The 10,336-nt window shown below is 40.0% G+C and overlaps 2 protein-coding genes across 5 annotated transcripts in view; both read right to left on the bottom strand.

The window, feature by feature from the left end:
- Positions 1-1,011, bottom strand: part of LOC123975427 (transcriptional regulator QRICH1-like) — a 10,567-nt gene extending 9,556 nt beyond the window's left edge. The window contains exon 1 of one of the 2 annotated variants that reach the window (XM_046056896.1): positions 689-1,011. The gene's annotated coding sequence lies outside the window, so the exon portion shown is untranslated. The remainder of the gene's footprint in view (positions 1-688) is intronic. The other variant, XM_046056895.1, reaches the window with a different exon arrangement.
- Positions 1,012-1,758: 747 nt separating this feature from the next.
- Positions 1,759-10,336, bottom strand: part of qars1 (glutaminyl-tRNA synthetase 1) — an 18,597-nt gene continuing 10,019 nt past the window's right edge. For all 3 annotated transcript variants that reach the window (XM_046055544.1, XM_046055543.1, XM_046055542.1), the window contains exons 2-23: positions 8,761-8,911; positions 8,285-8,394; positions 8,133-8,208; positions 7,968-8,032; positions 7,815-7,868; positions 7,044-7,107; positions 6,868-6,942; positions 6,655-6,740; positions 6,466-6,552; positions 6,261-6,360; positions 6,088-6,166; positions 5,762-6,001; positions 5,565-5,657; positions 5,311-5,448; positions 4,365-4,452; positions 4,124-4,270; positions 3,891-3,992; positions 3,684-3,776; positions 2,881-3,008; positions 2,719-2,785; positions 2,483-2,608; positions 1,759-2,370 (exon numbers count right to left, since the gene is read on the bottom strand). In XM_046055544.1, coding sequence (XP_045911500.1) covers positions 2,320-2,370; positions 2,483-2,608; positions 2,719-2,785; positions 2,881-3,008; positions 3,684-3,776; positions 3,891-3,992; positions 4,124-4,270; positions 4,365-4,452; positions 5,311-5,448; positions 5,565-5,657; positions 5,762-6,001; positions 6,088-6,166; positions 6,261-6,360; positions 6,466-6,552; positions 6,655-6,740; positions 6,868-6,942; positions 7,044-7,107; positions 7,815-7,868; positions 7,968-8,032; positions 8,133-8,208; positions 8,285-8,394; positions 8,761-8,872 — 2,181 coding nt within the window. In that variant the 5' untranslated portion in view covers positions 8,873-8,911 and the 3' untranslated portion in view covers positions 1,759-2,319. The remainder of the gene's footprint in view (positions 2,371-2,482; positions 2,609-2,718; positions 2,786-2,880; positions 3,009-3,683; positions 3,777-3,890; positions 3,993-4,123; positions 4,271-4,364; positions 4,453-5,310; positions 5,449-5,564; positions 5,658-5,761; positions 6,002-6,087; positions 6,167-6,260; positions 6,361-6,465; positions 6,553-6,654; positions 6,741-6,867; positions 6,943-7,043; positions 7,108-7,814; positions 7,869-7,967; positions 8,033-8,132; positions 8,209-8,284; positions 8,395-8,760; positions 8,912-10,336) is intronic.

The following is a 10,336-nucleotide window of genomic DNA, read 5'->3' as shown; positions in this document are numbered from 1 at the left end:
GATGCATCAACAACGACTAACCATATAATTTATTACATTTCAACAATCCTGTCAAAACGTTAATGACTCAAACGCACTTGAAAAGGCAAGAAGAAAGCGACTTCATTTTTTAAGTAAAAATAAAAAGGAGCAAAAGCGCTGTGCTGACATCAGTTTTATCTTTAAAGTATTTACAAACTGTGCTCCAATGTCAACACAGACAGATGGTAATACGAAAGGGTTAACCTAATTCTAGCTGAGTGTGTATGAGCAGGGACAAAAGCGCGGCCACTTTCCAAATCCGATGCAGTATTCACAGAAGCGACGGAAAGCGCTAACATAATGAAAACGTGCAAGTTTTACACAACAATTGAGTTACGACTGTGTGCTTGCAATGACTCCATAACGGCGCATCTTTCAGCTGATTACACAACAAGCTAGGTTAGCCAGGTACACGGCTAGTTAGCCGCGTGTTGTTTGCAAATACGATCCAGCCACAGCTGTGTTTGGCAAAGTGTAATAATACGATCATGTGCACAAACAACACAAGAGCTAACGTTACGTAGCAGGTGGTACATAAACAGAAAGCATCGGAAACCTGGGTACCTCTCTCCTGCAGTTAACGCTACCCCAACTGCATTTATTTGTGTTCTCTGGTATATCCAAAGCTAGCAGGCTAACGTTTAGCAGGCGCGTTAGCTAGCGTTACCTCTCTTCCTCAACCGGGCCGAGGCTCGAGCCGCCCACAAACGCTTCTCTACCCTCGAAACGTTACTCCTCTTTCAATGAGCAGAAAAGCGAGGTGCTACTAACGTTTCTCTGTGGCTGATGTATTCTTTATTTGTCGTGGTTTTCGTCAAATGGCTAGCTGTAGTTTTTCTTTTTCTTATCCACTCATATTTCGCTGGGCGCCATCTTACAACACTTTCCCTCAGACCAATAAGCAAGCGATTTGTAACTCTGTCGTGCTGACGCGATATTTCCACCACATGATATCGCGGTAACTGACGCCTGAAGGGTAGTCCGTTAAAGGCGACACACACGGGCAAAGTAGTCGACAAGATCGGGTAGATATCAGTCAACCTTAAAACCCAGTTGTGCCAGACAGACGCTCCTAGTGGTTCACTGGCTTCTGAATCTTTTAAGGTGGTACCGAAGAGATGCGCTGAGTATTTGGGTGGTGCTCAGGACGCTCTGGGCAGTTGAGGGTTAATTCCCACGCACTACTTTTCAGCGTGGTCTGCATTTCACTGTTTGAACCAAACACCTGCTTTAATATACTGTAAATATATTTTGCTTACTGGGAAAAGGTGGAGTAAAGGATATCTCTTTACCTTTTAATATAAATAAGGTTTAAACATTTTGCAACCTAAAAACTTGTATTTCCTTTACATTCAAAAGAGTTTTATGCACCAATGCATAACATCATTTTTGACTGATATATCAGTATTGGTCCAGTATTTCTTCTGTCAATATTTGCCTGATTGCAGATTATGTTGCTTAACACTCAACTGGCAAATAAGCCACAGAAACCAATGGTGCAAAATATACTTAATCATTATTAGCATCAGGTTGTGTTTTATAATAACATGTTCACGTTACCTTATGATACCACCACCCCTAGATTTAATGCATGTGTGTTAAGGCACCTACAATCATATATCATCACATACTAAGTCAAACATTTGATACCGATTACTGAGTAAAATATTATGGTCTAAAATAGCACTGGTAGCAGAATACTGGCATCAGATTCAGGTTATTAACACAGAGACATTGCAGGTTTTTGTTGTAATATTTATTTTCTCCTGACATTGGCACCTCTCTGAGTCTTAAAAAGACACAAAGGTTTGGCAGTGACTCACCACCTTTGTAGGAAAGTCATGTATGACATTTGAGAGCATCGCCCTTGTGTAAGCTTACAGCCAATATTAAATTAACATAGAGGAGGTCCTTGTTGAAAAATGATCAAAAGTTGCACACATTCAACAAAGAGGAAACAATGTGAATATTATTGCAGCAGATAAAATAATCAAGGAGTCTGACACTGACCAACCAAGCTTGAGATTGAGCAAAGTAATACTATAGTAATTTTGCTGGCCACAATTCTCTTATGAAGAATTCCCAGCCGACAATCAAGAAACAGATTAATATTTTCCAATTTCAGTGAGACAGATCTATGCAAGAGAATTATAATTAGGTAAATATTAACGTATCTGATTTGAATCAGTCTCAGGCTAAGCAGTCCCTTGCTTATGTCACACATTAAGTGATGCAAACAATTTGCATATGTATCCGTGGGCTCATGGGAAGCAAGAAGTGAGGCTTGATCTCAGCCAATCAGATCTTCCCAGGGTCTTCTTTGAGGGTGACTGTCCTGTTGAAGACGAGCTGCAGTGGAAGAAAGATCAATGCCAAAATTATTACTCAAATTAACTAATAATAGAAGCACATTTGTACTATATAAAAAAAACAGTTTCAAAGTTGTTTAATCTTACTGTACCTTGTCTGGGGTGCTATCGGGGTCCACGGAGAAGTAGCCAACTCTCTCAAACTGGTATTTGTCCAAAACTTTTGCTCCCTTCACTGAGGTATCCACTAAGGCACTGCTTATCGTCTGCAGGGAATTCTACATAACAAAAATGCATTAAGAAATTACACTAAGACATGCATTAAAAACAGTCACTACGCCCATTTTAATGTGTTTGTTAATCCAAACAGGAGTGAAGAGGTACTCACGGGATTGATGTCACTCAGGAAGCCATTGGGCACTTCAGATGGATCCTCTGGATGTTTGTGCAGGAATCTACAGACAGTGAGACGTTTTGGTTAAGTGAGTTTTCTACATCAAGTACGGGTTGTGAATGACAGTGAGTGATTTTTTTTTTTTGTGTGACTTACAGTCTTTCATAAAGTCGCACTTCACACACCAAAGGCTGGCTGACCCAGTGGATGAAGGCCTTTGGTTTCTCTGCAGTCTCAGAACTGCAACAGCTTACCTCCAGTTCCACCACTTTGCCCTGAGCGTCCTGAGAAAACAAAGTGGATGTCAGCAGGGCATGTCCATGAGAACATGGATGATATGTTAAATAGTACACGCACGCACGCACGCACGCACGCACGCACGCACGCACAGAGCGAGCTACCATGCAAGGTGCTGGCCTAACCACTGGGAGCATTTGGGGGTTCAATGCCTTGCTCAAGGACACTCCCGATGTGTGGACTGGAGTAGGCAGGGATCATACTTACAATCATTCCCGCTCTAACAGCTGAGCCATATTATAATAATAATAATAATAATAATAATAATAATGTAGAGCACTTTTCAAAACAAGTTACAAAGTGTAAAGACAATAATACCCAAAAAACAATAATACAGAAACAATACAAGATAAAAGCAAGAAAACATTGAAAAGACTAAAATACACGTTTAAGATAAATATAAAATTAGTAAAATAGAATAAAATAAAAGGGATAAAATAAAGTCAAATAAAAATCGGGAAAGGCTCTCCTATAAAAGTATGTTTTAAGAAGGGACTTAAAAGAGTTAATTGACTCAGCCGACCTGATTACTTAAGAGCAACTGAGTCAAAGTGCAGTCGGAAGTGCTAAAAAGCTGTTTTTAATTTTATCTTTGTGGACTGCTGCTGTTAGCCCACTATGTAATTTTTCACCACACCTAGCGAGTAAATTAAATTGCTCACCTTGATGACCTTCTGGACAGAGATGACATATCCAGCATGCCTTAGACCTACAGGCTGTTCTGGGGTCAGACGCTTGTAGCCCTTCTCCATTACCTACAAAAGGAGATCAGTCCATCATCATCTTCTGTACACAGTCCAAAAATTGCACAAGGACAGCCTGCTACATTTACTGTGAGGGTTTTTATTTTGCATTTTTTTCTCTCTAACCTCTCTGAAGTCACTCTGTTCAATGAAGATTGTGCTTGTGAATGGCACCACGTGGCTGCCCTTGGCCTCGTTGGCAGGGAAGTCTGGTACTTGTACTTCCGACTGACACAGAAAAGGATAATAGAAGGAAGATTCAGTGCCCATGATGTTAAATATCATGTAAAAGACAGAACATACAGACTATTAAAAATCCTCACGGAGCAGTTTAATGTGTAAAGTCAAACTGTACAAACCTTTGAGTTCACAGGAAGGTTCGTAATAGTGACTTTGAGCGGTTCCAGCACAGCCATGGCTCTGGGTGCTGTGTCATTCAGCACTTCCCTAACGCACGCCTCCAGAAGGTGGGGTTCTGTCGTTGTCTGGGAAACTGTGACTCCAACCTGCGAGCAGATGTAACATATATTATTACACGACATCACCGTCCTCATGCATGTTTTTTACTAGTTCCCCCACTCTTCCATCCGTTCTGCTTACCCGTGCACAAAAGTTGTTGATTGCCTCTGGTGGGAAACCTCTTCTCTTGAGCGCAGTCAAAGTAAAAAGCCGGGGATCATCCCAGTCTCTGTAATTAAAAAGATAACTTTATACTTACCTAACCTTGTATGAAGACGAGACACAAGAAGGTGTTGTTGAAATGCTGTACACCAAATCACAATGAGAAGTATATATGGTTTAAATTCACACATGATGTCTGATTTATGTATATGCTGAGAGACATCCGTGTTGTTTTAACAAAAGTGGTGGTAGCTTTTTATATGCTTGAGAGGACTTAATTCCTTTTCAGTTATAGAATTCATATTACTGCTGAGTTCATTGGTATAATTTCATCCTGACATTGCAGAACATTTATAACAGCCACACTCTGGAGCGATATGATTAAAATACTCATACAACACAGTTAATAGGCCCTTTTTGCATATACTATGTTTAGTAGTGGTACTTTTTTGAATGAATGGTTTAAGAATGATGCATACTCACTATGATGTATTGATGCACTAATTAAGTTAATTCAGTGGTTTAATGACTTCTCATCTGCTTTCCCCGGATATAAATATCTGCTGTCTTTTCCCCAAAGGTAAAATCCGTATACCACACGGCATGAAACTCACTTCGGTCTTGTGTATAGGGCATCACTTTTATAATCACATCGACAAATGTGGATCGCCACATCTGGCTGATATCCAATCTGCTTAATAAAAGGTCAGTATTTTTCTCTCTCTCGCAGGAGCCGCAAATGAGATGTTTGCCAAAATTTCATTTTTAATTAAATATTGTTGTGCTACAATATAATATCCAATAATAAATCATTTTAATATGTTTTTGTCAGTCAATCCTACTGTAATAGTAATGTAATGTAATATAAATAGTTAAAAAATGCTTACATGCTGGAAACAATATCCAAAAAGATATTCGATTTTACCTGACAACGCCGGTCTCTACCAGTTTGATGATTTTCCTCTTGGACACGACTGTGTAGGTGAGGTTCAAGCGCCCATATTCCCATTGCACAGGGCAGTACACATCCAGAGCGTTGCACAGCCAGAAATATGATGATCGCCTATTGCAAGAAGGAACCAACAAAGAAGGTGAACATTTACAATGCATTCGTATGCCCCCAGGAAAGATTATGATTACAGCTGAGCTTCAACACATCACCTAATAATTCATGTATACCTGGCCTGGAACTCTTTGGTACAGAGTGAGTGTGTGATATGTTCAATGGAGTCGCACAGACAGTGGGTGTAGTCATAAGTGGGGTAGATGCACCTGCAGAGAAAGATAAGTTAGTAAAACACAGCTTGTTGTGAGAAAGATATTGTATTTAAATGGAAATGGGTGCATAGAAAGTACAACCGTTCAGGTTTACATACCATTCATCTCCTGTCCGATGATGCGGTGTGTATTTGATGCGGTACGCCACAGGGTCCATCTTCCCGTCCTCCATGACCATCTTCATCCTCAGCGTTGCCTCTCCCTCAAGAAACATGCCCTTCTTCATCCTCTCAAACAACACCACGGACTCTTCAATTGGTCGGTCTCTCCAGGGTGATGGAAGAGTGTTGTGGCCCTTCAGTTCCTCCCCCTTTTGGTGACACACATACGCATGACCCCTGAAGGGAGACAAAGAGAAAGGATTAGACATTATCCACCAGCTTGTGCACATTTACGAATGCACACACAAAGTTCCTACACTCACCTGCGGATAAGATCCACAGCAAGGTCGTAGAGTTCCTGAAAGTAGTCTGATGCATGCGTGACAGCATAAGGTTTGTAGCCTGTATAACACAGTAATATTAATAAGAAGCTATCTTCCTGAAAGTGTGTGAAAGTGAAAATCAAAAAGCTGTACAACAACAGAGTTAAACTCACCGAGCCACTCCACCATGTCCGCGATGGCAGTGAAGTATTTTTCCTCCTCTTTCTCTGGATTTGTGTCATCATACCTCAAGAAACAAATTCCGTTGTTGGCCTACAGGAAGGGACTAGGTTTAAAGAAAACAGCTGCACCACAGAGGAAAATAGCTGAGAGGACAACAGCTAATGTGATGGAAAGAGAGGACTGAAAGACTCACACCTTTGCGTAACCAAAATTGAAGTTGATAGCTTTGGCATGTCCAATGTGAAGGATACCGTTGGGCTCAGGAGGAAAACGAGTACGTATCTAAAAAGGGATTTGTAAATGGAAAGGAGAACAATCAGTTTTTCTTTTGAAGTTTGTGTGTTTCTTTTCCAAAAGTTCAAGTAAAATCTGTAAAGTTTGTACCTGTCCACCAGTAAACTCCAGGTGATTTTTAAGCAAATTCATTGTGTTTGGCGTGACTACATAGCCCTCAGTTTTATAGTTCTCTCCTGTAGGGTGGAAAGCAGGAAGAATGAAAGATCAAAATACTCTAAGTAAATCTTTTAAAATGGTTCTAGATGGAGCATAAAGAGTTAAACAGCAATGCATCTAACTGTTCAGGTGGTTCCTTCTCACCTGGTTTATGGAACTTCAGTGCCTCTCCTCTGAGCTGCTCCATTAGTGACTTTCCCTCCCCAGGCATCACCACACCTAAACAACAAACAAGCACATTTATAAAATAAAAAAAAAAAAAAACAACAATTAAATTCACTTCTGTCTGCTGTCTGCTGTCCACTTTTCCTCTTGCTTACCGTTCACTGCCACCTCCTCTTTCTTCACCTTTACCTCCTTCTCTGCTACTTTAGTTTTCTGGGGCTGCAAAACAATTAGGTATTAACCACAGAAGAAGTCAAAACATAGTGAAGCGATTAAAGGAATAGTTAGACATTTTGGAGGAGTGGAAGAGGACTCCAGTGGCAACCTGTGAAGCTCTGATGAACTCCATACCCAAGAGGGTTAAGGCAATGCTGGAAAATAATGGTAGCCACACAAAATATTGACACTTGGGGCCCAATTTGGACATTTTCACTCAGGGGTGTACTCACTTTTGTTGCCAGCGGTTTAGATTTTAATGGCTGTGTGATGTGTTATTTTGAGGGGACAGCAAATTTACACAAGTTTACAAGCTGAACGCTCACTTCTTTACAGTGTAGCAAAGTGTAATTTCTTCAGTGCTGTCACATGAAAAGATACAATCAAATATTTACTCACTTTTGTGAGATACTGTAGATAAGATGATGATCGATAACACTCTCTTATCTGTATGGTAAATATGAAGCTACAACTAGCCGCCTGGCTCTGTCCAAAGGAAACAAAATCTGCCTACCAGCACTTCTAATGTTCACTCACTTTATATATTGTTTATTTAATCCGTAACATAAAGTGAAGTGTAAAAACATCAAGTTGTGATTTTACAAGCGGTTATATGCCGGACTATTTCTTGGTTGGGTGCAGGAAGAAAACGAAAAAGCACATTTCCAAAAATGTCAAGCTATTCCTTTAAATAATGTGATGGGAGTTACCTTAGGTTTCTTCTCTAGGTCAGCCTCTGTCTTGGGTCCTAGGAGGTGTAGGACCTTTAAGACGGAAGCCAGAGTTAGTTACAATATACAGTCATAATGACATACAGATGTACTACAATACAATAATTTTTTTTTTTAAATTTAAAAACACACCTGCATGTCCACCTCATTTTTGATGACCTTTCCATCGGCCCATTTTAGGGCAGAGCGTGCCTCTCCTACGACAGACACAAAAGCTCAGTGAGATTGTGTCTATCTTCTATCTAAGTTTCAATGGTTTCAAAAATATTCAAGCAATGGAGTGTGAGATCGTCATACCCATTAGCAGTCCCATGTTGAAGTGGTACCTCTCCTTTAAGAGTTGTTCCTTGTGCTTCTTGATCACCATCTCCACCTGTTTAACATTCCACAGTCAATGACCACACCACATTCAAGGAACGACATACTTCTGGGCAATGTAATGCACTTACTGCCTCTTCAATCTGCTCCGGTGTTATGACCACGCCCACTCCACATGCTTCATCAAACTCCTTCTGGTTTATGGGGTCCTGAGGATGGCTCTTAACAAAGTCCAGTGCAGCTGCCAAAAAAAGAGGGAGGAGAAATTCTCTAGTCATTCATGTCCACAAACCCCTTCTCGTCTACTCTCAATGCTTCTAAACACAGCTAAATTCAAACGCATATCATTTTGAAATAAAGTATTTAGAACTTAGTGTGAATTTGTGACCAAATTTGGGTCTGCATTAATTGTTTTATCTTTGAGCAGTGATGGTGATTGATGGTGAGTGAGCTTCTCTTCAATGTTTTCTTGTGTAAGGGATGAGTCTGGGAAATGACCAGTTAGAAAAGATTAATGCTAAAATATGTGATGTTATTAGAAGTCTCAGTTTTGGAAACTCATTGTTGTATTCAATCAAATTGCAACATGTCAATAATGTCAAATTACCTGCCAGCTGTAGCTCTGTGCAGATTTTGCACTGAGCTATACAGTCTGAAAGGAACGCCAGGCGTTTGGTGTCTTTAAGGCGAGATGCCATACTGTACAGCAATGTACCCATGGCTTTGTCCACTCCTGTTGCTCCACGGACTTGCTGGGCCTTTTTAAACAAATGAGAAAAGACCAGAATTAATTGTTTCCTCTTTCAAAACAGGCACATGGACATATAGACATCAAAAGGGGCAAACAAAAAATAAATATCAGGTCGGGAGATAAGTCTTTGTCAAGTTCCTATGCCCTCTCTTCTTCTTCTTTACAGTCTCTTGAGTTTACAGCTAAACCCGAGGCACTGGTAGTAAAAGAAAACATGAAAGCAAAATAGACTAAAAACTCAACATTTACCACTACATAAAAAAAAAAAAAGTGTCCTTCCTTAAACGATCCTTAAACGAACGATGGTCGTTCAGTCTTGGCCACAGGTAGTCTTAACGAGTGTATCGACTGTCGTCACAGCAACAAGGAACACTAACGAACCAGCGGTATCGATGACCCGGGATAACGACCCCACTGAGGTTAAATAGCTGAGTTTCGCTGCCAGTCAGTCAGAACTGAAGAAGTCCTTTGGATGAGGGACGAAACGTCTTCCAGTATCTTCAACCAAGTCCAGTTGCCCTTGATTTTAACCTTCGTTGGATTCCTTAAACAGTAACTTAAAAATGTTGATTGTAGGCTCCTCAACTAATAACTATCCATTCTATTAGTTTGTTGTATGCTGATGGATCCTTACATGATACCGACACCCCTCCGTCAAAGCCCTTGCCACCATCAGTTTGTTTGTGTGTGTGTGTGTGTGTGTGTGTGTGTGTGTGTGTGTGTGTGCGCGCGCACGCCCATATACGTCACGAGAGAGATGCATCTGTAATTTAGATAATACTAAAGAATACTAAATACTAAAGACCATGTCCTCTGCTCTGTGTGGATTGAACATTTTGTAGAAATAAATGTAAAAAAATAAAATAAATTAGTAAGGAACGTATTTAACGTTTTGTTTAAATAAAGCAGGGGTATTCAATTAGATTTCAAAGAGGTCTAGTTAGAGAAAATTTCCTGAAGCAAAGCTCCGGAACATCAAAACGACGAACTTGCGTTATCATTCAGTACTATAACCTATAGTTGTATCAACACATGTTTTTAGTCAACAACGGACTGTCAAATCAAATAATATTTCAGTCAGTTTTCACATCAAACTGGAGGGATAATAAATAATAACTATTCAAATAATAAATTCTAAATTTAAGTAAACTAAAGTGCCTAATTTTTTGAAAAAATGTAATAAAAAGTGTAGCTTGAAGTGATGAAGTGTAGTCTTAACCAATTTTATAATAAACACTCAACACATCATAACAAATGAACAGCTGTAATGCCTCCTCTTCTCTTTCATTCCCTCTTACAGAGCTACCACTTTCCTACTTTCTGTTGTTCAGTGAGAAACGTGAGCTCCAGCTAGCATATTGGAGATCTATGAGATATTCTGGTTTTGAACTGCCCGTGGGAGGAATGTACATGTAAATATCTGTACATTCTT

This window comes from Micropterus dolomieu, linkage group LG08 (genome assembly GCF_021292245.1).
Source record: "Micropterus dolomieu isolate WLL.071019.BEF.003 ecotype Adirondacks linkage group LG08, ASM2129224v1, whole genome shotgun sequence".
NCBI classification, from domain to species: Eukaryota; Metazoa; Chordata; class Actinopteri; order Centrarchiformes; family Centrarchidae; genus Micropterus; species Micropterus dolomieu.
Note: the sequence above shows the minus strand (reverse complement) of the source record. Positions and strands in the feature narration are given on the sequence as shown.